Source organism: Hemiscyllium ocellatum, chromosome 29 (assembly GCF_020745735.1).
Source record: "Hemiscyllium ocellatum isolate sHemOce1 chromosome 29, sHemOce1.pat.X.cur, whole genome shotgun sequence".
NCBI lineage: Eukaryota > Metazoa > Chordata > Chondrichthyes > Orectolobiformes > Hemiscylliidae > Hemiscyllium > Hemiscyllium ocellatum.
In genome coordinates, this window is record NC_083429.1 from 55,705,336 (window position 1) to 55,732,565 (window position 27,230).

The window sequence follows — 27,230 nt, forward strand, 5'->3', positions numbered from 1 at the left end:
CCGAGGAAAATGGCTCTCACTGTCCACCCTATCTAACCCTCTGATTATCTATATGTCTCAAATAAGTCACCTCTCAAACTTCTAACAAAAACAGCCTCAAGTCCCTCAGCTTTTCCTCATAAGACTTTCCCTTCATATCAGGCACTATCCTTGTAATTCTCCTCTGAACACTTTCCAAAGCGTCCATATCCTTCCTATGTGACCAGAACTGTACACAATACTCCAAGTGCGGCTGTACCAGAGTTTTATACAGCTGCAGCATTACCTCATGGTTCCGAAATTCAATCCCTCCAGCAATAAAAGCTAACACACCGTATGCCTTCTTAACCCTATCAACCTGGGTGGCAACTTTCAAGGATCTATGTACATGGACACCGAGATCCATCTGCTCATCTACATTATCAAGAATCTCACCATTAGCCCAGTACCCCGCATTCCTGTTACTCCTTTCAAAGTGAATCACTTCACACTTTTCTGCATTAAACTCCATTTGCCCCCTCTCAGCCCAGCTCTGCAGCTTATCAATGTCCCTTTATAACCTACAACATCTTTCCACACAATCCAAAACTTTACTGGCCTTAGTGTCATCTGCAAACTTACTAACCCATCCTTCTTCGCCCTCATCCGGGTCATTTATAACAATGACAAACAACATTGGCCCCAAAACAGGTCCTTGCGGTACACCGCTAATAACTGAACTCCAGGATGAATATTTCCCATCGACCACCACCCTCTGTCTTCTTTCAGCTAGCTAATTTCTGCTCAAACTGCTAAATCACCCTCAATCCCATTCCTCTGTATTTTGTGCAATAGCCTACCGTGGGAAACTTTATCAAACGCCTTACTGAGCTCCATTTACACAACATCAACCGTTTTACCCTCATCCACCTGTTTGGTCACTTTCTCAAAGAACAATAAGGTTTGTGAAGCACAACTTACCCTTCACAAAACTGTGTAGACTATCCCTAATCAACTTATTCCTTTCTAGATGATTATAAATCCTATCTCTTATAATCCTTTCCATTTGCTGTCCCCCAGTCTTCTGGCAATATTCCTGTAGACAATGACAACATAAAGATCAAAGCCAAAGGCTTGGCAATCTCCTCCCTGGCTCCCAGAGAATTTTCGATGTAGGTTTGCTTGTTGAGCTGGAAGGTTCATTTCCAGACGCTTCATTGCCGCACTAGGTAACATCTTCAGTGGACCTCACGTGAAACAATGTTGAAAATTCCTGCTTTCTATTTATATGTTTGGGTTTCTTTGGGTTGGTAATGTCATTTCCTGTGGTGAAGTCACTTCCTATTCCTTTTTTCAGGGGGTAGCAGATGGGGGCTAACTCAATGTGTTTGCTGATAGAGTTCCAGTTGGAATGCCATGCTTCTAGGAATTCTTGTGCATGTCTTTGTTTGGCTTGTCCTAGGATGAATGTATTGTCCCAGCAGAAGTGGTGTCCTTCCTCATCCATATGTAAGGATACTAGTGAGAGAGGGTCATGTCTTTTTTGGCTAGTTGGTGTTCATGTATCCTGGTGGCTAGTTTTCTGCCTGTTGTCCAATGTAGTGTTTGTTACAGTCCTTGCACAGTATTTTGTAAATGATGTTAGTTTTGCTCATTGTCTGTATAGGGTCTTTCATGTTCATTAGCTGCTGTTCTAGTGTGTTGGTGGGTTTGTGGGCTACCATGATGCCAAGGGGTCTGAGGAGTCTGGCAGTCATTTCTGAGATGTCTTTGATGTAGGGGAGAGTGGCTAGGGTTTTGGATGTGTTTTGTCTGTTTGTTTGGGTTTGTTGCTGAGAGATCAGCAGACTGTGTTTATTGGTTACCCATTCTTTTTGAATACATGATATAGGTGATTTTCCTCTGCTCTGTATAGTTCCTCTGTGCTGCAGTGTGTGGTGGCTCGTTGAAATAATGTTCTGATGCAGCTTCGTTTGTGGGTGTTGGGATGATTGCTTCTGTAGTTCAGTATTTGGTCTGTATGTGCTGTTTTCCTGTAGACGCTGGTTTGAAGCTCCCCATTGGCTGTTCGCTCTACTGCGACATCTAGGAATGGCAGTTTGTTGTTGTTTTCCTCCTCTTTAGTGAATTTTAGTAAGGGTATTATTGATGGTCTTGAAGGTTTCCTTCAACTTATTTTGTTTAGTGATGACAAAGGTGTCATCCACGTAGCGGACCCAGAGTTTTGGTTGGACGGTTGGCAGAGCTCTTTGCTCAAATCTCTGCATTACTGCCTCTGCTAAGAATCACAGGAAATGATATCACCAACCCAAAGAAACCCAAACATATAAATAGAAAGCAAGAATTTTCAGCATTGCTTTTCATAAGGTCCACTGAAGATGTTCGAGGAGAAAGTGAGGACTGCAGATGCTGGAGATCAGAGCTGAAAATGTGTTGCTGGAAAAGCGCAGCAGGTCAGTCAGCATCCAAAGAGCCGGAGAATCGATGTTTTGGGCATGAGCCCTTCTTCAGGAATGGGAGGAAGAGAGCTTCTTCAAGGAAGGCATCCTTGCAAGAGGATTCGTAGTAGGTTAAAATCTTCGAGGAGAAAGTGAGGACTGCAGATGCTGCAAACTCCTGAAGAAGGGCTCATGCCCGAAACGTCGATTCTCCTGCTCTTTGGATGCTGCCTGACCTGCTGCGCTTTTCCAACAACACATTTTCATCACTGAAGATGTTATCTAGTAAGGTAATGAAACGTCTGGAAATGGATCGTTCAGGTCAGTGAGCAAACATACATCCAAAACCTCAACGTGAGCTACAAATCTTCTCAAAACTCGCTATTCCCAGAGAATCCTAGGATAAATCCTATCTGGCCCAGGGGACTTATCTATTTTCACACTTTCCAGAATTGCTAACACCTCCTCCTTGTGAACCTCAATCCCATCTAGTCTAGTAGCCTGTTTCTCAGTATTTTCTCAGTAGTGTACAAAATCCCATGCAAGGACTGCACAAAACACTACATAGGACAAACAGGAAGACAGCTAACGATCCGCATCCATGAACACCAACGACACGACCAGCTATCCTTTGTAGCCACACACGCAGATGACAAGCAACATGAGTTCGACTGGGACAACACTACTATTATAGGACAAACTAAACAGAGAACAGCCAGGGAATTCCTAGAGGCATGGCACTCATCCACAGATTCAATCAATAAGCACATCGACCTGGACCCCATATACCGGCCACTGCAACGGACAGCAACTGACAACTGGAAGCGGCAGAGACAAACCACTATAAATGCCAGAGGAATCAGCACAGAAGCGCTTCACAGGAGGCTCCCACGCACTGAGGATGTCACCTAGACAGGGGACGAAACATCTGCAACACAAATTCCCAGCTTGGCGAACAGAACCACAACAATGAGCACCTGAGCTACAAATCTTCTCACAAACTTTGAATTCTTCTCGACAACACTGCCTTTTTCTCGTGTGAATACTGACCAAAAATATTCATTTAGCGCTTCCCCTTTCTCCTCTGACTCTATGCACAACTTCCCACTACTATGCTTGATTGGCCCTCATCTTACCTCTCGTCATTCTTTTATTCCTGATATACATATAGAAAGCTTTAGGATTTTCCTTGATCCTGTCCATCAATGACTTCTCATGTCCCCTCCTGGCTCTTCTTAGCTCTCTCTTTAGGTCTTTCCTGGCCAACTTGTAACTCTCAAGCGCCCTAACTGAGCCTTCACATATCATCCTAACATAAGTCTTCTTCTTCCCCTAAACATGAGGTTCAATTCCCTTAGTAAACCACAGCTCCTGCGCTTGACCACTTCCTCCTTGTGTGACTGTCACAAATTAGCAAGTTATTTTCTGTTCTGGACACACAGTCTACAGAGGAACCTTGATTATCTGAATGCCAATTATCTGAAAATCGGATTATCCGAAGGAGTTCTTGAGGTCCCGATGGAAACATTACATCAAAGACGTGTTTCCAACTGGGATCGCGCCTTTTGTTTAGTGATTAAACAGGCAACGTCTCCAAATGACTGACCTCCCACCCTCTCTCTCTCCCTCCACCTTCCCTGGTGTTCTACAGAGGGGTATACCCTAAACCACTCCCCTTCCCCAGATAATCTTTCCAACATTGTCCAGTACAGGGTAAACATGGAACCTGTCAAAGAAGTTGCAGTAAAAAGTTGTGCGTGCGACTGTGTGTGCGCTATTTGGAGACTTACCACACAAAGGCAGCAGTAGCAGCAGTTTTGTTGGTGTACATTCCAGGTGCCCCGAGAGGGGCGGGGGCAGTGTTGGGGTGGGGTGGGGGGGGGGAGGTGCCTTGCACGCTGTGTGCTGCTGCAGTCTCCTGAACAGACTTCAAAAACTCCGAGCCGCAGAGGAAAGGCATTTAATCAATTAACCGAATAATCGATTATCCGAACGAAATAATGCCCGCCCATCACGTTCGGATAATCGAGGTCCCCTGCATGTCAGAAAACTTAAATTCTTTGTTTCACTGATCTCCTGTAACATTTAAAATATTTTGGAGTCATAATCAGTCCACTGTCCTCCTCAGCACTGCATTGATGAGAAATGACAGTCTCCTATCCTGATGAAGGGCTTTTGCCCGAAACGTCAATTCTCTTGCTCCTCGGATGCTGCCTGATCTGCTGTGCTTTTCCAGCACCACACTCTCGAGTCTCCTACCCTGGATCTAGCTACTGGTTTCGCTGTTAATTTTCAGCTTCGCTCTGCTCCTAACCACAGATTTATGGTGAAATAATATTTAGTTGAATGTAGGTAAACAGAGAGCTGGAGGTTTTTAAGTGCTTGATTTATTGAAGCAATATTAGGTCTATGTACAATGTGTTATGATTTTATCTATATGCTGCTCCCATTTTTTATGAAGTGATCACTGGTTGCCTGAATTGTGAATTAGCAGCATTTCTGGGAAGTGGATAAGGGATATAATTGAGTAGGATAATCTACAGGTGGGAGTGTCAACACTGTATACAATTGTCAGAAATGGCTAGGGTGCCAGAAACGAATTATGCAGGGTCAATACGGATAATTCATCTCAAATGGTGAATCTTATCCAAGCATTTGCATTTTTAAAAACCTAACTCTCAAATATTTGCAAAGTAGCAAAGAAAACCCTAGTTTTGTTTGTGGAGTTGTAAAGAGGTCATCAATTACACGCTCACATTTAGACAATGTCCATACTGCTTGACAAACTAATTTTGGGGGGAAAATATTAGGAAATATTGGCATTGTCATGATGATAGCAATGAAACAAGTCATCCGTAATCAGTCTTAATACGGATGTTGGGTGAGGGAAGAATGTTGCCCTTCATATTCATCGAAGAGGTGCTACCATTGAGTCACACCTGGGAATTAGTGAAAAGTTAAAAATCACACACCAGCAGTGCTCCGAAAGCTACTGCTTCCAAATAAACCTGTTGGTCTATAACCTGGTGTTGTGTGATTTTTAAGTTTGTACACCCCAGTCCAACACCAGCACCTCCAAATCGGGAGTTAGTATGTTTTGTAATCCAAATGAGAGCTTTATAGGTGTTTTGTGTGATTTGGTTACATTGATCCCTGGATCTCCTGTTTGTGATGGGTGCTGCTTAGTTGATTTCAACTTAAAATATCAACTAACTTTATCAACAGTTTCCTGGGGTTTAGCAATGCTGCTTTCTTGCTAGGAGAAAGTGAGGACTGCAGATGCTGGAGATCAAAGCTGAAAATGTGTTGCTGGAAAAGCGCAGCAGGTCAGGCAGCATCCAAGGAGCAGGAGAATCGATGTTTCGGGCATGAGCCCTTCTTCAGAAATCCTGAAGAAGGGCTCATGCCCGAAACGTTGATTCTCCTGCTCCTTGGATGCTGCCTGACCTGCTGCGCTTTTCCAGCAACACATTTTCTGCTGCTTTCTTGCTAGACTGGTCATCAAACTGAACCATCTAATAAACTGTCAGAAATCAACACTGACCTTAAGAGATAAAAAGTACTTGTCAAGACAATGCATTCCTGATTTAATTATATCTACAAAAAGAAACAGCTGCTCAGACCTACGCAGGCTTGGCTGTCAATAATTTAACCTGAGAATAATGTAAAAATGCCACATTGTTCTCCCCTCTGAGCTAATCAGACTGTTACAACCTGTGAGGAAATAGACAATACAGAGAGTTTAAGCTTTTTCAAAACATGCGTGTACCATGGACCTGTCTGTTTGGTGTGTGCATGTGTGTCTCTGTCCTGCCCACACAAGACCTCAAGAAAATATCCAGTAACAAACAGTACGTGAGACAGTGGCCAAAAGGAGATATTGCAAATAAATGCGTTTTTAAAAGTTATTTTTGATCTTCTCTTTGACCCATAGACCAGGGGTCAGCTGTGTGTCAAAACAAGTGGCAGCAACCTGATGAAGGGTTTTGGCCTGAAACGCTGACTTTCCTGCTCCTCGGATGCTGTCTGACCTGCTTCACAGCTATTGCCTCTGGTTTCCAGCATCTGCAGACCTTACTGTCTAAAAATGGCTGCAGCAGTGGTTCACTATGATTCCTCACAATTTTGAATATTTTGCCAACATTCACCACCTAGGTTAGGCACATAAAATTATTGCTTGGTTAGAAGCAAGCTATGCCTTGAGTCTTGAACAGCCAGCTTCAATACATCACTGATGTTCCCCAGGCACAGGAGTTGTACCAGCTGTGTGACTCTCAGAGGAAATGCAGAACTACTGGACAGACAAATGAACAGACAAATCAGTTACAGCTGAAAGAAAATATAGTATTTATTGAAATCAGGGAAGTAGTTCATCTGCACTTAGACATCACTTTGTCTCTGAGATGTTTGCTGAACATTCAGTCAAACTGCCTTAAGATCTGATAGGTCTCCTCAGCCTCATCGCTGGTCTCTGGGCATGCAGGTTTTCTGTAAGCAATCAGATGTGACATGTTATGCAGTAGACGGGCTGCAGGTAGGCACAAGGAGCCCTTGTTCCTTACACTATGGTATGTACAGTGTTGGGTGGCTTAGTCCTGGAGTTATTCCTCTGCAAATACTAAGAGAAGCAAATGAAAACAGGCTGACAAGCATGAAGGTGGCCTCAGAGACTGAAAAACTAATATTATCAATAGCCCTGAGGAAGAATATTGCATAGGAAGAGAGTCAATGGCTGAAAGAAGAAGCACACATCTTATGTTTTTCTTATTGCAAAGGCAAACGAAACGTCAATTAGGGTTGTGGATCGATTACTGGTTTGTCATGCAAGCTCAGTCACTGTTCACTACTAATTCAGCTATAGGCCCCACAAACAGTTGGCAGACTGCGGACTACAACTCATGACAATCAGTCACAGCTAGGGAATTTAATGTCACCCTCGTGTTTATCACACTATCAATTCAGTGTGGTTCCTGACCTAGGGCCAATGCAGAATCAGTGAAGGTTGAACTGTCAAACCTGAAATAAGATGTAAAGAAACAGTAAGTGCATTATTCACTGTGCTGTCAGGGAGTCCTCACTTTCAAACACTTCTCCTCCTAATCCATTTAGCTGCAAAATGCTGATCCCAGTACCTTTTGCAGCAAGTCAGCTTCTCCACTTTGATGTGCTTAAGAAATGATTTCATACAAACTAGACTTATCAGGTGGAAAACACAAACCATTCTTGTTCAGTCCTGATAGTTCCTTGAAAACTCATGGTGGAGGGGTCAGGTCAGGAGCAAGTCTTATCTCCTGCATCCTGAGGCCCTGTGTAATTAACCATTCTTATATCCAGACTGATTTAGAAACAGTAAAGCAATCAAGAGCTATAGGGAAAACGCAGGAAAGTGGAGTTAAGTATTATCAGATGAGCTAAGATCTCATTGAATGGCAGAATGGACTGATGGGCCGAATGGTATGTTTCTGCTCTTATACCTTATGGTGTTTATCTATGCTTAGATGCTGTTGTGCTGTCTGGCTGTTTATCTGTACGGTCATCACGGCCAAGATAATTGAGAACCACTCATTATTACTCAGGTACCTCCACCATTTGCTGTATAACCACAGCATTCCGGGGGAGCTGAGGTTAGCACAAACCAAGTTCAGAATGAATCATGCACTGTGTTTACTTCCAGACTCCTTTGGGAATCTATTACTGAAGTATTTCTTCCCATTTCAGTGAGCTCGCTACCGTACAACTGAAGCTGAATGTCAGGAGAGAAGAGGTGAATTCTCACATCCTGTACATCTGGACTCACTAAGTGGGATGTTGTGAAACTGAAAGCTTATTCAGAATACTAAATAATGAATTGGGTCAAAATCCTGGCTCTCTCTCTCTCGAATGACATGGTGGAATTACTTACACAAATGCACTATGGCTGCAGCTCACCACCTTCTCAAGGACAACTAAGAATGGCCAATAAAAACTGACCCAGCCAGAAACGCCTGAATGAATTGAACAAAGATGTATTGAGCTGACCACTAAAACCTGCAGCAATAGTAGTCTGCATTTGCAACTCTGACACTCTGTTTACACTTTGGACACAATGGCAGAAAGAAGAAATCTCATTCTTCTGTAAAAGAGGAAGTGAAAAACCAGATGGTTTCCTCATAGATCACTCATCAGCTCTCGAACCTTGGTAAAAGGTCTAGGCCTTGCAATGGACTGTCCTCCCACAACAGGACCTGGATAGGAGAGGTCTCCTCTCAAACTACACTCACTGAGAATCAAGAAAGTCATTTAAGGAAAATAATAAATGTTAAACGTGGTTCACTACTGCCAGCTCACAGTAGACAGAGTCACAGAGAGAGGCTGAGACAGAGTGGACTAAAGAATAGTGGAAGTGAAACAGACAGAGACCTATAGTGAAAAATGTGAAAGAGTTATAGAGACTGAAAGCTAGAGACCAGGATTCTGCACTGGAAAGTAATTTTCACAATGCTGATTCATTTATAGGCATGTTTTCTCATCTGGTCGTGTTTTCCCACACTGCTGGTTTCTGTGGCTCAGTTCTTTACTTCAACATCCTGTTTCTGGCTTAACTTTTTAAAAATTCAATCATGACATAACAGCATTGCTGGCTGAGGCTCAGTATTTATTGCCTGTTTCTAGTTGCCTTTGAGAAGGTGGTAGTGAGCTGCCTCCTTGAACCGCTGCAGTCCACATGAAATACTGTCTGGAGCAGAGGTCCAAGAAGAGAAGGATAGAGAGGGGAAGACACAAAGTGTAAAGACTGTAAATTTTTATTTTTCTATACTTTTGACTGTGAACTGAAATGGGAAAATGGATTGTTTTAAAAACACAACTTTAGAAGGGTTGCTACACTTTTTAAAAGCAGGTTAGCATCATTTATTTCAAGTGCTGTTTTCTACTGTTGTTTGTGATAGAACATGGAAACAGACCCTTCAGTCCAACCAGTCCATGCTGACCATGTTCCCAAACTCAACTAATACCACCCGCCTGCATTTGTCCCATATCCCTCCAAACCTTTCCTATTTATGTTCCTATCCAAATGTCTTTTAAATGTTGTAACTGTACTCACATCTACCACTTCTTCTGGCAGTTCATTCACACACTCACCACTCTCTGTGTAAAAGTAGTTGCCTCTCATGTTCTTTTTAAAGCCTCTCCTCTCACCTCAAAAAATGACCCTGACTTTTGAACTCAACCCACTCTAGGGAAAAGACTCTTGCTATTCACCGTATCTATGCCTCTCATGATTTTATAAACCTCCAAAAGGTCAACCCTCAACCTCCTATGCTCCAATGAAAAACTATCCAGCCTCTCCATATAGCTCAAACTCTCCATATCTAGCAAAATCTTGATAAATCTTCTCTGAACCCTCTCCAATGTCATAATATCCTTCCTATAACTGCACATGGTACTCCTGAAGAGGCTTGGTTGGAGAACGAGTGATGATGTTTATTGTAGATTAAGTGGACACATGGGGAATTTACAAAATGTAACAAGTAGTTGACTAATCTGTGGAGTGGTGACCAGTTTTAAATGACAACAGCTACGTGATTAGCTCCTATCTGGATGAACAGCTTGTAGGTGTGAATGATTATAGTGAGAAACCATCGGACCTCTGAAAATTAAAGTAGTCATTTTATCTGTAGTAAAAGCTAGCTAAAGCCTAAAGAAAGCCAGTTTATTTTCTCTCACTCATTGCTGCAAGCTGTTGCTTTTGACTAGTAAGTGAGAGACTTTAGATTTTGTGAACCAGTCATTCTATGTTTCCTACAAAGAAGTGGAAAACTCCTGGAGAGAGAGATATCAACAACAGCAAATCCCAATGAGCTCAATGATCATCTCAATGTATCCTGCAGACAGGGACCATTGAACTGATTTGCACAAATTTCTTAATTGTTAAGGTATGACATAAAAAGCTGTCAGGTCACCTTGAGTTTCGTTTCTTTGTCAAATGTGAACGTGCCCAGTTTTTAAAAACTGTTACATCCTTGACTCCGCTATATCAATTCCACATTGCGCCCTCTCTATTCTTCCCTTTTTCAAATCTTCTGTTTTCTCTCTGCTTTTACCATTTTCTCAAAAACAATAATCGCCATCATAAATGACACAGAATGACGCAACTTACAACACAGACTGAGACCATCCAGTTCATCAAGCTTGCACTGTTACTCAATAATTACTTAGAGTAAAATCTCTCAAGTTTTACAAGGTACAATAGACCAGGGAATGAAGGATACATTAACTGAAACTGTAATGGTTTGGGAAATAAACAGCCGTTATCAATGACAGGAAATCATTCTGGACCAGGATATCATGGAATGATGCTCACAGAAAAAGGAAACATTGTTGATTAATTATAACATACTGCTTCTTTGTATTCCATTACAGATTAAACATGGCGTGTATCACAATATTAATAACTGCAAGAACAGTAGCAACACTTACGGTGGAGATTTTGTCATTCTCTTTGGTTTATATGGAAGAGCCAATAGTTCTTTCTGTGAAAGAGAAAGTTGGAAGTGATTTAAATCACTCATACTCAGTTCTTACCCAAAAAAACCAATACAGTAATCTGACTTCCAATAGAGATAGAGGTAAAGACAGAGGTGTAGAGATAGAGTGACTGAGAGTGTGTATGTTTAGTTTGGAGTAAAAGTCAAACACAAGATAGTGGTTACAGATAATGTGATTAACATTAGAATGGAGGAAGAAGTGCGCTACAATTGTAATTTGGAGAAGCTGGCGTTGGACTGGGTGGATAAAGTTAAAAGTCCCACAATTCAACAAATCACACTCAGAATTCTATGTCTTACAATCTTATTCTCCACAATCACCCGATGAAGGAGCAGTGCTCCAAAGGCTAGTGCTTCCAAATAAACCTTTTGAACTATAACCTGGTGTTGTGTGATTTTTCACTTGCTACAACTGTAGTCAGGGCTAAGGCACATACCTGGAGACAATAAGGAAGAGTTAGGCCATGGAGGGATTGAAAATGAGAATGAGGATCTTCGAATAGATGCTAATGAGAGTTAGCGAGCATTGAGGTGAGAAGTGAAGTGACTGTAAGTAAGGATGGGTTGAGTTCATGTTGAGTGAAGTGGGAGAGACTAGCAAAGAGGATGGTTGAAAAATTGAGTCTGAACATGACAAAGAGGCTCAGTATCTAGTGTTGTTACATTGAGAAGAACAGTACGAAGACGAGAAGTTGGATTTGCTTTGAAACACACACATCATTCTGTCCTACTTCCATCTGATGCACTCACAAGATGAACTTTGTTACCAAAACAGATGGTCAAACAGCCCAAAGAAAGGTGACTTAACAACCCAATGTATTCGTGTAGTTACAGGGTCTGGACTGAGCATCATCCCAATCATATCAGACAGCCAACAAAGACTATATCATCTGCCTTTTATCATCACATAAGCAGGCCCTGAATACTTGAAAATATACACAATCAAGGACAGAATAGAGCATACCTCAAACTACTTACAACAAAGTAGACAGCTGCGTATTTCCAGTTATCAGCAGCAATACTCAGTGTACACCAATATTTAAAGTGAAAAGGAAGTCAGAGGAGTGCATGCTTCTACAGTCACACTTAATAAAGCTTTTTTTAAAAAATTCATTCACAGGACGAGGGCATTGCTGGCTAGGCAGCATTTATTGCCCAGAGGGCAGTTAAGTGTCATCCACGTTGCTGTGGGACTGGAGTCACATGTAGGCCAAACCAGGTAAGGATGGCAGCTTCCATCCCTGAAAGACATTACTGATCCAGATAGATTTTTCCAACAATCGACAATGGATTTATGGTTATAATTTGAATATTAATTCCAGATTTTTATTGAATTCAAATTCTGGTGGGATTCGAACCCGGATCCCCGGAACATTATCTGGGTCTCTGCATTAATAGACCAGCAATAATACCACTAGACCATTGTCTCCCCAGCAGGGCAATATGGCAGTCCGGGGTGGGGGGTGGCAGGGAAGCTACGTAGTTTATATGTTGACAAGTTGGAAGATCTGTATTTACTGTACTCAAAAAATATCAATATTGCAGTAGGGGGCTGCATTCCAATATACCCACAGTTCAAAGGGACTAATTGGGCTTTATCCAAGCAGTGAGAATATTAGGATGAAGATGCTGGTTGATGAGGCCTGTGCCCTCAGGCTGTGAAATATGAACACCTACAAATATCACAAAAGAAAGCTAAAACGTTTATCCACCTTCACTGCTTTCATAGAGTCATAGAGATGTGCAGCATGGAAACAGGCTCTTCAGTCCAACCCGTCCATACCGACCAGATATCCCAAACCAATCTAATCCCACCTGCCAGCACCCAGCCCACATCCCTCCAAACCCTTCCTATTCATATACCCATCCAAATGCCTTTTAAATGGTGTAATTGTACAACCTCCACCACTTCCTCTGGCAGCTCATTCCATACACGTACCACCCTCTGTGTGAAAACATTGTCCCTTACGTCCCTTTTATATCTTTCCCCTCTCACCCTAAACCTATGCTCTCTAGTTTTGGACTCCCCCACCCCAGGGAAAAGATTTTGTCTATTTACCCCATCCATGCTCTCTTGATTTAATAAACCTCTATAAGGTCAGCCCTCAGCCTCCGACGCTCCAGGGAAAACAGCCCCAGCCTATTCAACCTCTCCCTATAGTTCAAATCCTCAAACCCTGGCAACATCCTTGTAAATCTTTTCTGAACCCTTTTCAAGTTTCACAACATCCTTCCAATGGGAAGGAGACCAGAATTGCACACAATATTCCAACAGTGGCCTAACCAATGTCCTGTACAGCCACAACATGACCACCTAACCCCTGTACTCAATAATCTGACCAATAAAGGAAAGCATACCAAATGCCTTCTTCACTATCCTGTCTATCTATCTACTCTACTTTCAAGGAACTATGAACCTGCACTCCAAAGTCTCTTTGTTCAGCAACACTCCCTAGAACCTTACCGTTAAGTGCATAAGTCCTGTAAGATTTGCTTTCCCAAGATGCAGCACCTCACATTTATCTAAATTAAACTCCATCTGCCACTCCTCAGCTCACTGGTCCATCTGATCAAGATCCTGTTTTAATCTGAGGTAATTTTCTTCGCTGTCCACTCCACCTCCAATTTTGGTGTCATCTGCAAACTTACTAACTATACCTCTTATGCTCACATCCAAATCATTTATATAAGTGATGAAAAATAGAGGACCCAGCACCGATCCTTGTGGCAGTCCACTGGTTACAGGCCTCCTGTCTGAACATCAACCCTCCACCACCACCCTCTGTCTTCTACCTTTTGAGCCAGTTCTGTATCCAAATGGCTAGTTCTCCCTGTATTCCATGAGATCTAACCTTGCTAACTAGTCTCCCATGTGGAACCTTGTCGAACGCCTTACAGAAGTCCATATAGATCACATCTACTGCTCTGCTCTCATCAAACCTCTTTGTTACTTCTTCAAAAAACTCAATCAAGTTTGTGAGATATGATTTCCAATGCACAAGACCATGTTGACTATCCCTAATCAGTCCTTGCCTTTCCAAATATATTTACACCTGCCCCTAGGAACCAGGACGTCAGGCTCACTTGTGTATAGTTCCCTGGCTTGTCCTTATCTCCTTTCTTAAATAGTGACATCACGTTAGCCAACCTCCAGTCTTCCAGCACCTCATGTGTGACTACTGATGATACAAATATCTCAGTAAGATGCCCAGCAATCACTTCCCTAGCTTCCCACAGAGTTCTAGAGTACACCTGATCAGGTACTGTGAATTTATCCATTTTTATGCATTTCAAGACATCCAGCACTTCCTCCTCTGTAATATGGACATTTTTCAAGATGTCACCATCTATATCTTTCATGTCCTTTTCCACAGTAAACACTGATGCAAAATACATGTTTAGTATCTCCCCCTTCTCCTGCAGCTCCACACAAAGGCCGCCTTGCTGATCTTTGAGGGGCCTTATTCTCTCCCTTGTTACCCTTTTGTCCTTAATGTATTTGTAGAAACCCTCTGGATTCTCCTTAACCCTACATGCCAAAGTTATCTCATGTCAGTGCAGTATTTCATGGAATGATGGAATCACTAATCGTAGCTCTCAAGGACAAATCTCCCAACGATTATTAGCACTTACCAGGGAGCACATTTGCATGATGGAAGACAGGCTCAAGGGTTACTGTGTTATGAGATGTTGCATTATTTTGGAACTTTGGAGAAAAATCAGAACAACAGGACTTTAAAAGGAAGAAGAGAACAGAGGAAGTGTTCACATTGTCAGTGAGAGAAAGAGAAATAAACCTACACTGCTATCTGACTTAGCAGTGAATCAGCGCAGCTACTGCCTGTTTGAGTTCAAGTATTTCTGGACATTACAGTGCGTCTAAGAAAAACCACCAAACAGTGAAATTCATAGACAAATTTGGAGGAATGTGTGGGAGAGCTCAGCACAACAGCAGGTAAGTGCATGGTTTTTCAGTGTACCCTAGCTGTCTTTTTTTTTAATAGTGAGTAGAGTGGGTTTTTTTTGGTTATACATTTTATTGAGATCTGTCTCTTGATTAAAATTCAAAAATATAAAACATAGGCACTAAGTTAGCCTGGAGCAGTAAGACTGTGCTATTTTCTGTAGATTGTTAAGGTACAAAGATGGCCTTCCGGAGAGTAATGTGCTCTTCCTGTCAGATGTGGGATGTTAGGAAGAATTTCCATGTTATGATGATTATGTCTGCAATAAGTGTGTTTGGTTGCAAATCCTATCAGATCGCACGGATCGTTTAGAGTGATAGTTAGAGGCCAAGATGAATTGATAAAAACTAGGGGGTATGATGGACAGCAGTTATAGGAAAGGAGAAGAGCCTCAGATAGAGTCAGATAGATGGGTTAACTCCAGGAAAGATAGAAGAGGTAGGCAGGTAGTGCAGGAGTCTCCTGTGGCTATCCCCAACTCAAACAAGTATGACGTTTTGGAAAATGTAGGGCGTGATGGACTCTCAGGGGACTGTAGCATAAACAGCCAAGTTTCTGGTACCCAGACTGGCTCTGATATAATGAAGGGTATGTCGGGTTCCAAGCGATCAATTGTGATAGGAAACTCTCTAGTCAGAGGCACAGACAGACATTTCTGTGGCCGACAGCAAGAAATCAGATTTGTGTCTTGCCTCCCTGGTGCCAGGATCAAGGATATCTCAGAGAGAGCGCAGAATATTCTTAATGGGGAGTGGGACCAACAGAAGGCCGTTGTACACATGGGGTGGGGGGCGGTGCAAGAGAAGGAGGGGAGTGGAGTTTTTGATAAGAACAAAGACAAAGAACATTACAGCACAGGAACAGGCCCTTCGGCCCTTCAAGCTTGCACCGAACTAGATTCTCTATCTAAACCTGTCCAAGGATCTGCATCCCTCTGCTCCCTGTCCATTCATGTATCTGTCTAGATACATCTTAAATGATTCTATCATGCCTGCCCCTACTACCTCTGCTGGCATGTATTCCAGGCAACCCCCCTCCCCTCCCAACCTCTGCGTAAAGAACTTTCCACGCATATCTCCCTTAAACTTTTCCCCTCTCACCTTGAACTTGTGACCCCTAGTAATTGAGTCCCCCACTCTGGGAAAAAGTTCTTGCTATCCACTCTGTTAATACCTCTCATGATTTTGTAGATCTCAAGTATGTCCCCCCTCAATCTACATCTTTCTAATGAAAATAATCCTAATCTACTCAACCTCTCTTCATAGCTAGTGCCCTCCATACCAGGCAACACCCTGGTGAACCTCCTCTTCACCCTCTCCAAAACATCCTTTTGGTAATGTGGCAACCAGAACTGTACACAGTATTCCAAATGCGGCTGAACCAAAGTCCTATACAACTGTAACATGACCTGCCAACCTTTGTACTCAATACCCCATCCGATGAAGGAAAGCATGCCGTTTGCCTTCTTGATCACTCTATCGACCTGCATTGCCACCTTCAGGGACCAAAGGACCTGTACACCCAGATGTCCATATACATCAATTTTCCCCAGGACTTTTCCATTTACCATATAGTTCGCTCTTGAATTGGATCTTCCAAACTACATCACCTCGCAGTTACCTGGATTTAACTCCACCTGCCATTTCTCTGCCCATCTCTCCAATCTGTCTATATTCTGCTGCATTCTCTGACAGTCCCCTTCACGATCTGCTACTCCACCAATCTTAGTATTATCTGCAAACTTGCTCATCAGATCACCTACCTTCCTGCAGATCGTTTATGTATATCACAAACAACAGTGGTCCCAGCACAGATCCCTGTGGAACACCGCTGGGCACAGTTCTCCATTTTGAGAAACTTGCATCCACTACTACTGTCTCCTCTTGCCCAGCCAGTTCTCTATCCATCTAGCTAGTACACTCCGGACCCCATGCAACTTCACTTTCTCCATCAGCCTACCATGGGGAACCTTACCAAACACCTTACCGAAGTCCATGCACCGACATCTACAGCCATTCCATCATTAATCAACTTTGTCACTTCCTCAAAATGAAAACATTACTGCTGTTCTTAGGGAGGATATTCCTGGGAATATGCCAGGGAAGTTATTTGGGTGGAACTGAGAAATAAGAAAGAGATGATTACCTTATTTGGATTGTACTATAGACACAGTCCCAAATGGAGACTGGGACTGCCATAGCGTTAAGGGTCTAAATGGAGAGGAGTCTGTTAAATGTGTACAAGAAAATTTTCTTACTCACTATTTGAATGTACCAACTATAGAAACTGCAAAACTTGACCTACTCTTGGGAAATAAGGCAGGGCAGGTGACTGAGGTGTCAGTCAGAGAGCACTGAGGTGTCAGTCAGAGAGCACAGTCAGGGCGGCACGGTGGCACAGTGGTTAGCACTGCTGCCTCACAGCGCCTGAGACCTGGGTTCAATTCCCGCCTCAGGCGACTGACTGTGTGGAGTTTGCACGTTCTCCCCTGTGTCTGCGTGGGTTTCCTCCGGGTGCTCCGGTTTCCTCCCACAGTCCAAAGATGTGCGGGTCAGGTGAATTGGCCATGCTAAATTGTCCCGTAGTGTTAGGTAAGGGGTAAATGTAGGGGTATGGGTGGGTTGCGCTTCGGCGGGTCGGTGTGGACTTGTTGGGTCGAAGGGCCTGTTTCCACACTGTAAGTCTAATCTAATCTAACACTTTGGGGCCAGCAACCATAATTCTATTAGTTTTAACACAGTGATGAAAAAGGATAGACCTGATCTAAAAGTTCAAGTTCTAAATTGGAGGAGGGACAATTTTGAAGGTATTAGGCAAGAACTTTCAAAAGTTGATTGAGTGTGGATGGCTGGAAAATGGGAAGCCTTCAAAAATGAGATAATGAGATTCCAGAGACAGTATGTTCAGTTATGGTGAAAGGTAAGGAAGGAAGGTGTAGGGAATGCTGGATGACTAGAGAAATTGAGATTTTGGTCAAGAAAAACAGGGAAGCATATGTTAGGCGTAGATAGCAGAGATCGAGTGAATCCTTAGAAGAATTTAAGGGCAGTAGGAGTATACTTAAGAGGGAAATCAGGAGAGAAAAAGGGGACATGAGATAGCTTTGGCAAATAGGGTTAAGGTGAATCCAAAAGGATTTTATATCCAAAAGGGGAGATAGTAAACAAGTATTTTGCATCAATGTTTACTGTGGAGAAAGACATGGAAGATACAGAATATGAGAAAGTGGATGGTGACATCTTGAAAAATGCCCATATTACAGAGGAGGAGGTGCTGGATGTCTTAAAAAGCAAAAAGTGAATGAATTCCCAGGACCTGATCAAGTGTATCCTCGAATCCTTTGTGAAGCTAGGGAAGTGATTGCTGGGCCTCTTGCTGAGATATTTGTATCATCAATAGTCACAGGTGAGATGCTGGAAGATTGGAGGTTGGCTATTGTGGTGCGACTGTTTAAGAAAGGTGGTTAAGGAAAAGCCAGGGAACTATAAATCAGTGAGCCTGACGTTGGTGGTGGACAAGTTATTGGAGGGAATCTGAGGCACTGAATGTACATGTATTTGGAAAGGCAAAGACTGATTAGGGATAGTTAACATGGCTTTATGCATGGGAAATCATCTCTCACTAACTTGATTGAATTTTTGAAGAATTAACAACGAAGATTGATGAGTACAGAGCAGTGAACGTGATCTATATGGACTTCATTAAGGTGTTTGACAAAGTTCCTCATAGTAGACTGGTTAGCAAGGTTAGACCACATGGAATACAGAGAGAACTCAGCCATTTGGATACAAAACTGGCTCAAAGGTAGAAGACAGAGAGCGGTGGAGGGTTGCCTTTCAGACTGGAGGCCTGTGACCAGTGGAGTACCACAAGGATCGGTGCTGGGTCCACTACTTTTCATCATTTATATAAATGATTTAGATGTGAACACTGGAGGTCTAGTTAGTAAGTTTGTAGATGATACCAAAACTGGAGGGGTAGTGGACAGTGAAGAAGGTCACCTCAGAGTGCAACAGGATCTTGACCAGATGGGCCAATGAGCTGAGGAGTGGCAGATGGAGTTTAATTTAGATAAATGTGAGGCACTGCAATTTGGAAAGGCAAATCAGAGCAGGAGTTATACACTTAATGATAAGGTCCTGGGGAGTGTTGCTGAACAAAGAGACTTTGGAATGCAGGTTCACAGTTCCTTGGAAGTGGAGTCTCAGGTAGATAGGATAGTGAAGAAGGCACTTGGCATGCTTTCCTTTAGTGGTAAGTGCATTGAGTATAGGAGTTGGGAGGTCAAGTTGCAGCTGTACAAGACATTGATTACGCATTTTTGGAATATTGCGTGCAATTCTGGCCTTCCTCCTATAGGAAGGATGTTGTGAAACTTGTAAGGGTTCAGAAAAGGTTTACAAGGATGTTGCTGTAGTTAGAAGTTTCAAACTACAGGGAGAGGCTGAATAGACTGGGTCTATTTTACGAAGAGTGTTGGAGGCTGAGGGGTGACCTTGTAAAGGATTATAAAATGATGAGGGTCAAGGATAGAGTGAATAGCCAAGATATTTTTGTTAGGGTAGGGAAGTCCAAAACTAGAGGGCTTAGATTTAAGGTAAGAGAGGAAAGATTTAAAAAGGATCGAAGGGGCAACTTTTTTTTTAATGGAATCCCTACAGTGTGGGAACAGGTTACCCAGTCCAACGAGCCCACACTAAGCCTTCAAAGGGCACCCCACCCAGACCCACATCCCCCATCTCATCCTCACAACTCACACGGCTAATGTATCCAACCTACACATCCCTGAGCACAATGAGCAATTTAGTATGCCCAAACCACCTAACTTGCACCTCTTTGGACTGTGGGAGGAAACCCACGCAGACACGGGAAGAACGTGCAAACTCCTCACAGACAGTCACCCAACGGTGTAATCGAACAGGGGTCTCTGGGACTGTGAGGTAGCAGTGCTAACCACTGAGCCACCATGCAATCCCATTTTCCATGCAGAGGGTGGTGCATGCAGGCAATGTGCTGCCAGAGGAAATGGTGGAGGCAGGTACAATTACAACATTTAAAAGGCATCTGGATGGGCATGTGAATAGGAAGGGTTTACTGGGCTATGGGCCGAGTGCTGGCAAATGGGACTAGATTGGTTTAGGATGTCTGGCTGGCATGGAAGAGCTGGACCTAAGAGTCTGTTTCTATGCTATACATCTCTATGACTCTCTGACTAATGTTTTAGCAGCCTGAGAACTCATGAAGGAAATGCTGAAAGAAAAGTTGTATTCGTGAGAACTCCAATGAAAATGTCGTTAGGAAAATGACATTTACTGGTTATTGCAGCACCCAAGTGTTTCACACAGGATCTTTGTAAACTTCGATTCGAAAGTATTCTGCCAAATCTTTGGTGTTTGGTGAAGTGTTGTTGGAATCTACAGAGCGTGCTCATAGATTTTGTTTTATTTTGTTAAATACCATCTCTCTCGAGGGAGTAGATAAAGAGATTAGGCATTTGATGTTTCTTTCCTAGTTCCTTTGCTCCAGCTGCCTCTCATGGTGGAGTAAATGTTTAGAGGAGCTCACAGCCCTCAAGTGAACATCCGTCCTGTACGAGTTACCAAGCTAATCGAATGTAAATGTATCACAATCAGTTGATCTTCTGCATTTCTTATAAAATCATGAAGTAGCCATCAGGAGAGAGCACCTTCATTCCCAGCAAGGTATGCTGAGACAATTAGTCGCACAGCATATTTTAAAACTGCTAAACCAGATTACACCAGGAATTGGACTAGAGTTGGGACATTCTGGTCTCGCTGGCTCAGCCACAATGGACCAACAGAATCACTATGTGTTGATCCACCGGATTTTGAAAGAATTCTGAAAGGAAAACAGTCTGTCCTCATTAATATCGTAACAACAATTTCACTTCCAGACTACAAACACTCAGGAACAATGGCAATAATATCACCTCCCACACAAGAACTGATAAATCAGAGAAAAAAAATCTTCTACCATGTCACTCCACATTAAGCTTTTGAAAGAACCACAATCCCAAGCAGCATATTGTTTAAGGTAATTTTCAGGACAACATCAACCCACTCTATCATAGAATGAGAGCCTGCAGCCATGATATCTCATAGAGGGAGTTCCTGAATTCACGAGTGCAACATGATGCAGTTGTTATATATCCATTCATTTGAGCTACAGATTTCTCCTTTCCTTAAGTATTATTTTCTTCATCTCCATTAAGAGCAAAAGAAAGATAGAAAAGAGCTTTAAATCTCAGCTCCAGCAGTACCTCACTTCCAAATTAAGACGGGAATTCTGGGATCTGGCAGAAGGAGCTGTGTAATCCTTGTGTACCATTTCAATAACTGTGGTTGCTTCTGACAAGAACCAATATCAGATAAAATTCTGAGTTTCATGAAACCAAATTACACCATGTAGGTTTCATTTACCTGAATGCTTTTTGAAGAATTCCAGGATCAAACCTAATTAATCAAATAAAACAAAATCCTGCAGATGCTGGATATCTGTCAATACACAGAAACTGCCCGAGAAACTCAGCAGGTGTGGCAGAATCTTTGGAACTTTGGAAACAAAGTTAATGTTTCCAGTCTGATACGACTTCAGAGAAGAGTTATATTTGACTCGAAACATTAACTCTGTTTCTCTATTGATTTTATTTTATTTATTGTCATATATACCTAGGTACAGTGAAAAATTTTGTTTTGTGTGCAGTACAGGCATATTATAACATATAAAGTGCATTAGGATAACAGAATAGAGTAAGAAATTCCAGAGATGTAGAGGAAAGGACAGCAAAGATGATTCTCGATAGGAGAGAGTGTGACAACGTAGTTGTTATGGAGGCCTTTAACTTTTCAAATATTGACTGGGACTACTATAGTTCGAGTACTTTAGATAGACCAAGTTTTTGTCCAATGTGTGCAGAAGGGTTTTCTGACACAGTATGTAAACAGGCCAACAAGGAGCGAGGCCACATTATATGTTGTACTGGGTAATGAACCTGGCCAGGTGTTGAATTTGGAGGTAGGTGAGCACTTCGATGATATTGACTGCAATTCGGTTATGTTTACTTTGGCGATGGAAAGGGATAGGTATATATTGCAGAGCAAGAATTATTGTTAGGGAAAAGGCAATCATAATGTGATTAGACAAGATTTAAGATGGATAGGATGGGGAAGGAAACTGCAGGAGATGGGCACAATAGAAACGTGGAGCTTTCTCAAGGAATAGCTACAGCGTGTCCTTGATAAGTATGTACCCGTCAGGCAGGGAGAAAGTTGTTAAGGGCAGGAGTCATGGCTTATCTCGTGTCAAGAGGAAGAAGAAGATTTATGTTAGGGTGAGATGTGAAGGTTCAGTTAGGGCACTTGTGAGTTACAAGCTAGCCAGGAAAGACCTAAAGAAAGAGTTAAGAGCCAGGAGGGGATTAGATTAGACTTAGATTAGATTAGACTTACAGTGTGGAAACAGGCCCTTTGGCCCAACAAGCCCACACCGACCCGCCGAAGCGCAACCCACCCATACCCCTACATTTACCCCTTACCTAACACTACGGGCAATTTAGCTTGACCAATTCACCTGACCCGCACATCTTTGTGACTGTGGGAGAAAACCGGAGCACCCGGAGGAAACCCACGCAGACACGGGGAGAACGTGCAAACTCCACACAGTCAGTCGCCTGAGTCGGGAATTGAACCCGGGTCTACAGGCGCTGTGAGGCAGCAGTGCTAACCACTGTGCCACCGTGCCGCCCCAAAAGTCATTGGCAGACACGATCAAGGAAACCCCTAAAGCTTTCTATAGTATATCAGGAATAAAAGAATGACTAGAGTAAGATTAGGATCAATCAAGGATAGTAGTGGGAAGTTGTGCATGGATGAGAGGAGATAGGGGAAGTGCTAAATGAATATTTTTGTCAGTATTCACACTAGAAAAAGACAATGTTGTCGAGGAGAATACTGAGAAACAGGCTACTAGACTGGATGGGATTGAGGTTCACAAGGAGGAGGTGTTAGCAATTCTAGAAAGTATAAAAATAGATAAGTCCCCTGGGCTGGATGGGATTTATCCTAGGATTCTCTGGGAAGCCAGGGAGGGGATTGCCGAGCCATTGGCTTTGATCATGATGTTGTCATTGTCTACTGGAATAATGCCAGAAGAATGGAGGATTACAAATCTTGTTCCCTTGTTCAAGAATGGGAAGAGAGACAACCCTGGAAATTATATACCAGTGAGCCTTACTTTGGTTGTGTGTAAGGTGTCCAAAAAGGTTATAAGAGGTAGGATTTATAATCATCTGGAGAGGAATAGATTGATTAGGGATAGTCAACATGGTTTTGTGAAGGATAATCATGCCTCACAAACTTTACTCAGTTCTTTGAGAAGATGACCAAACAAGTGGATTAGGGTAAAGTGATTGATGTGGTGCATATGGATTTCAGTGAGGCGTTTGATAAGGCTCTCCATGGTAGGTTATTGCACAAAATACACAGGCATGGGATTGAGGGTGACTTAGTGGTTTGGATCAGAAATTGGTTAGCTGAAAGAAGAGAGGATGGTGGTTAATGGGAAATATTCATCCTGGACTTCAGTTACTAGTGGTGTACTGCAATGATCTGTTTTGGGGCCACTGCTGTTTTTCATTTTTATAAACAACCTGAATGAGGGCGTAGAAGGATGGGTGAGTGAACTTGTGGATGACACTAAGGTCGGTAGAGTTGTGGATAGTGCTGAAGGATGTTGCAAGTTACAGAGGGACATAGATAAGCTACAGAGCTGGGCTGATAGATGGCAAATGGAGTTTAATGTAAAAAAGTGTGAGGTGATTCACTTTGGAAGGAGCAACAGGAATAGAGACTACTGGGCTAATGGTAAGATTTTTTATCGTGTAGATGAGCAGAGAAGTCTCGGTGACCATGTACATAGATCCCTCAAGGATGCTATCCAGGCTGATAGAGTTGTTAAGACAGCAGACAGCATGTTAGCTTTTATGAATAGAGGGATTGAGTTTCTGGACCATAATGTAATAGAACATAGAAAAGTACAGCACAGAACAGGCTCTTTGGTTCACGATGTTGTGCCAAGGTTTATTCCTAATGTAAAATATAGTAACTTAACCTACATACCTCTCAACTCACTGCTATCCAGTCGCTTAAATGTCTCCAATGATCTGCTTCCACTATCACAGCTGGCAACATGTTCCATGCATTTACAACTCTCTGCGTAAAGAACTTAGCTCTGACGTCTCCTTTATACCTTCCTCCTAATATGTTCAAACTATGACACCTCATACCAGCCAATCCTGCCTTGGGGAAATGTCTCTGGCTATTGACTCGATCTATTCCTCTCATTATCTTGTATACCTCAATCAGGTCTCCTCTCTTCCTCCTTCTCTCCAGAGAGAAAAGTCCGAGCTTATTCAACCTTTCTTCATAAGGCAAGCCCTCCAGACCAGGCAGCATGCTGGTAAACCTTCTTTGCACCCTCTCCAAAGCCTCTGTATCTTTCCTATAGTAGGGCCACCAGAGCTGGACACAATATTCCAAGTGTGGTCTCACCAGGGAATTGTGAGCTGTAGCAAAATCTCGCGGCTCTTAAACGTGATCCCTCTGTTAATGAAAGCCAAAACACCATATGCTTTCTGAACAACCCTATCCACTTCGGTGACAACTTTGAGGAATCTATGTATTTGCACACCCAGATCCCTCTGTTCCTCCACACTGCCAAGAATCCTGTTTTTAATCCTATATTCAGCATTCGAGTTCGACCTTCCAAAATGCATTACTTTGCATTTATCCAGGTTAGACTCCATCTGCCATTTCTTAGCCCAGCTCTGCATCCTGTCTATGTCGTGCTGCAGACTGCAGTATCCCTCTATACTATCAACGACACCTCCAACCTTTGTGTCATCTGCAAATTTACTAACCCACCCCTCAACCTTGTCATCCAAGTCATTTATAAAAACTACAAAGAGCAGAGCCTTGCGGGACCCCACTCAACACTGACTTTTAGGCAGAATAATTTCCATCTATAACCACTCTCTGCCTTCTGTCAGCCAGCCAATTCTGAATCCAGATAGCCAAATCTCCCTGTATTCCATACCTCCTGACTTTATGAATGAACCTACCATGGGGAACCCTATGAAATGCCTTGCTGAAGTCCATATACACCACATCCACTGCTTGACCTTTGTCGACCTGTCTTGACAGCTCTTCAAAGAACTCAATAAGATTTGTGAGGCATGACCTGCCCCTCACAAAGCCATACTGACTGCCTTTAATCACACTAAGCTTTGCCAAATAGTCATAGAATTCTTTCCAAAACTTTGCTGACCACAGACGTAAGACTGACTGGTCTGTAATTGCCAGGCATTTCCCTACTACCCTCCTTGAAAAGAGAAACAACATTCACCTCCTTCCAATCCCCTGGTATGACTCCAGTGGAGAGGGAGGAGGCAAATATCCTCACCAGCAGTTTAGCAACCTCCTTTCTCGCTTCCCAGAGCAGCCTAGGATAAATCTGGTCTGGCCCTGGGGACTTATCAATCTTAATATTTTCCAAAATTTCTAGCACATCAACTTCATCAATCTTGATCTGGTCAAGCCTGTATCCCAGCTCCTCAAAGTTTTCATTCACAACAAGTTCCCTTTCCTCGGTGAAAACTGAAGCACAAAACTCATTTAGGGCTTCCCATATCTGCTCAGACTCCACACACAGGTTCCCTGCGCTATCCCTGATCATTCTCTTATTCTTCACGTATGAGTAAAATGCCTTTGGGTTCTCCCTAATCCTCCTTGCGAAGCCTTTTTCGTGCCCACTCCTGGTCCTCCTCAGTCCATTTCTGAGCTCCTGTGCTAGAGCCTTGCTTTCTCTGCCTTACATAAGCTGCCTTCTTCCTTTTGACGAAAAGTTCCTCTGTTCTTGTCATCCAAGGTTCCTTAACCTTACCCCTTCTTACCTGTCTCAGTGAAACAAATTCGAGTATCACTCGCAACAACTGCTCCTTAAATAGTCTTCCCACATGTCTGCTGTGCCCTTTCTGTGGAACAATTGCTCCCAGTCTGTACTTCCTAACTCCTGTCTGATAGCGTCCTTTTCCTCAATTAAATATCATCCCTCGATAACTGCTCCTTTCTCTCTCCAAGGCTATGCTAAATGTGAGGCAGTTGTGATCACTTTCACCAAAGTGCTCTCCCACCGAGAGATGCTGCAGCTGTACAAACTCTGGTGTGGCCGCACTTGGAGTATGGCATACAGTTCTGGTCACCGCATTATAAGAGGAATGTGGAAATATTGGAAAGGGTTCAGAGGAGATTTACTAGGATGTTGCCTGGTATGGAGGGAAGGTCTCACGAAGAAGCGTTGAGGTACTTGAGGCTGTTTTCGTTGGAGAGAAAAAGGGTTGAGAGGTGACTTAGTTGAGACAAATAAGATAATCAGAGGGTTAGATAGGGTGGACAGTTAGAGCCTTTTTCCATGGATGGTGATGGCTAGCATGTGGGAACATAGCTTTAAATTGAGATACAATAGATATAGCACAAATGTCAGAGGTAGTTTCTTTACTCAGAGAGTAGTAGGCACGTGGAACAGCCTGCCTGCAACTGTAGTAGACTCGCCAACTTTAAGGGCATTTAAATGGTCATTGGATAGACACATGGATGAAAATGAAATAGTGTAGGTTAGATGGGCTTCAGATTGGTTTTACAGGTCAGTGCAACATTGAGGAGCGAAGGGCCTGTACTGCGCTGTAGTGTTCTATCTTCTAAATACAATATTAAGGCTGCAGAGAAGATGCACAGACAGTAAGATCAAGACTGAATTTAAAATTTGAGTGGTCCATTCAGAATTCTAATAACTGAGGGGGGAAAGCTGTTCTTTCAGCTATTCTACATGTAAAAACAAAATTTAATATCTCCTGCCCAACGGAAGAGAGTTTAACTGGTTTGGGAGGAGCCTTAGATTATGTTGGCTGATTTCCCAAAGCAGCGAGAAGTATAGATGAGGTCTATGAATGGGATTCTGATTTGCATAATGGTCTGGGCTATGTTCACGACTCTGTAGTTTCTAGCAGGTTTGGGAAGAGCAGATGCCAAACAACACACCCACATAGAATGCTTCCTATTATAGATGCAGCTAGAAAGATTGGTAAGAATCCTTGTGGACATGCCAAATTCCCTTATCCTGAGGAAGTAGAGATGTTGTTGTGCTTTCTTGACCATTGTGTCTATGTGGGTGAACCAGGACAGTTTGTTGCTGATGGGCGGCACGGTGGCATAGTATGGGCGGCACGGTGGCACAGTGGTTAGCACTGCTGCCTCACAGCGCCAGAGACC

The 27,230-nt window shown here is 42.9% G+C and overlaps 1 protein-coding gene across 1 annotated transcript in view; it reads right to left on the reverse strand.

Annotated features, from left to right (window-relative positions):
• Positions 1 to 6,726: 6,726 nt before the first annotated feature.
• hoatz (HOATZ cilia and flagella associated protein) overlaps positions 6,727 to 27,230 on the reverse strand; it is a 64,380-nt gene continuing 43,876 nt past the window's right edge. The window contains exons 5-6 of the mRNA XM_060846985.1: positions 10,854 to 10,906; positions 6,727 to 6,884 (exon numbers count right to left, since the gene is read on the reverse strand). Coding sequence (XP_060702968.1) covers positions 6,815 to 6,884; positions 10,854 to 10,906 — 123 coding nt within the window. The 3' untranslated portion in view covers positions 6,727 to 6,814. The remainder of the gene's footprint in view (positions 6,885 to 10,853; positions 10,907 to 27,230) is intronic.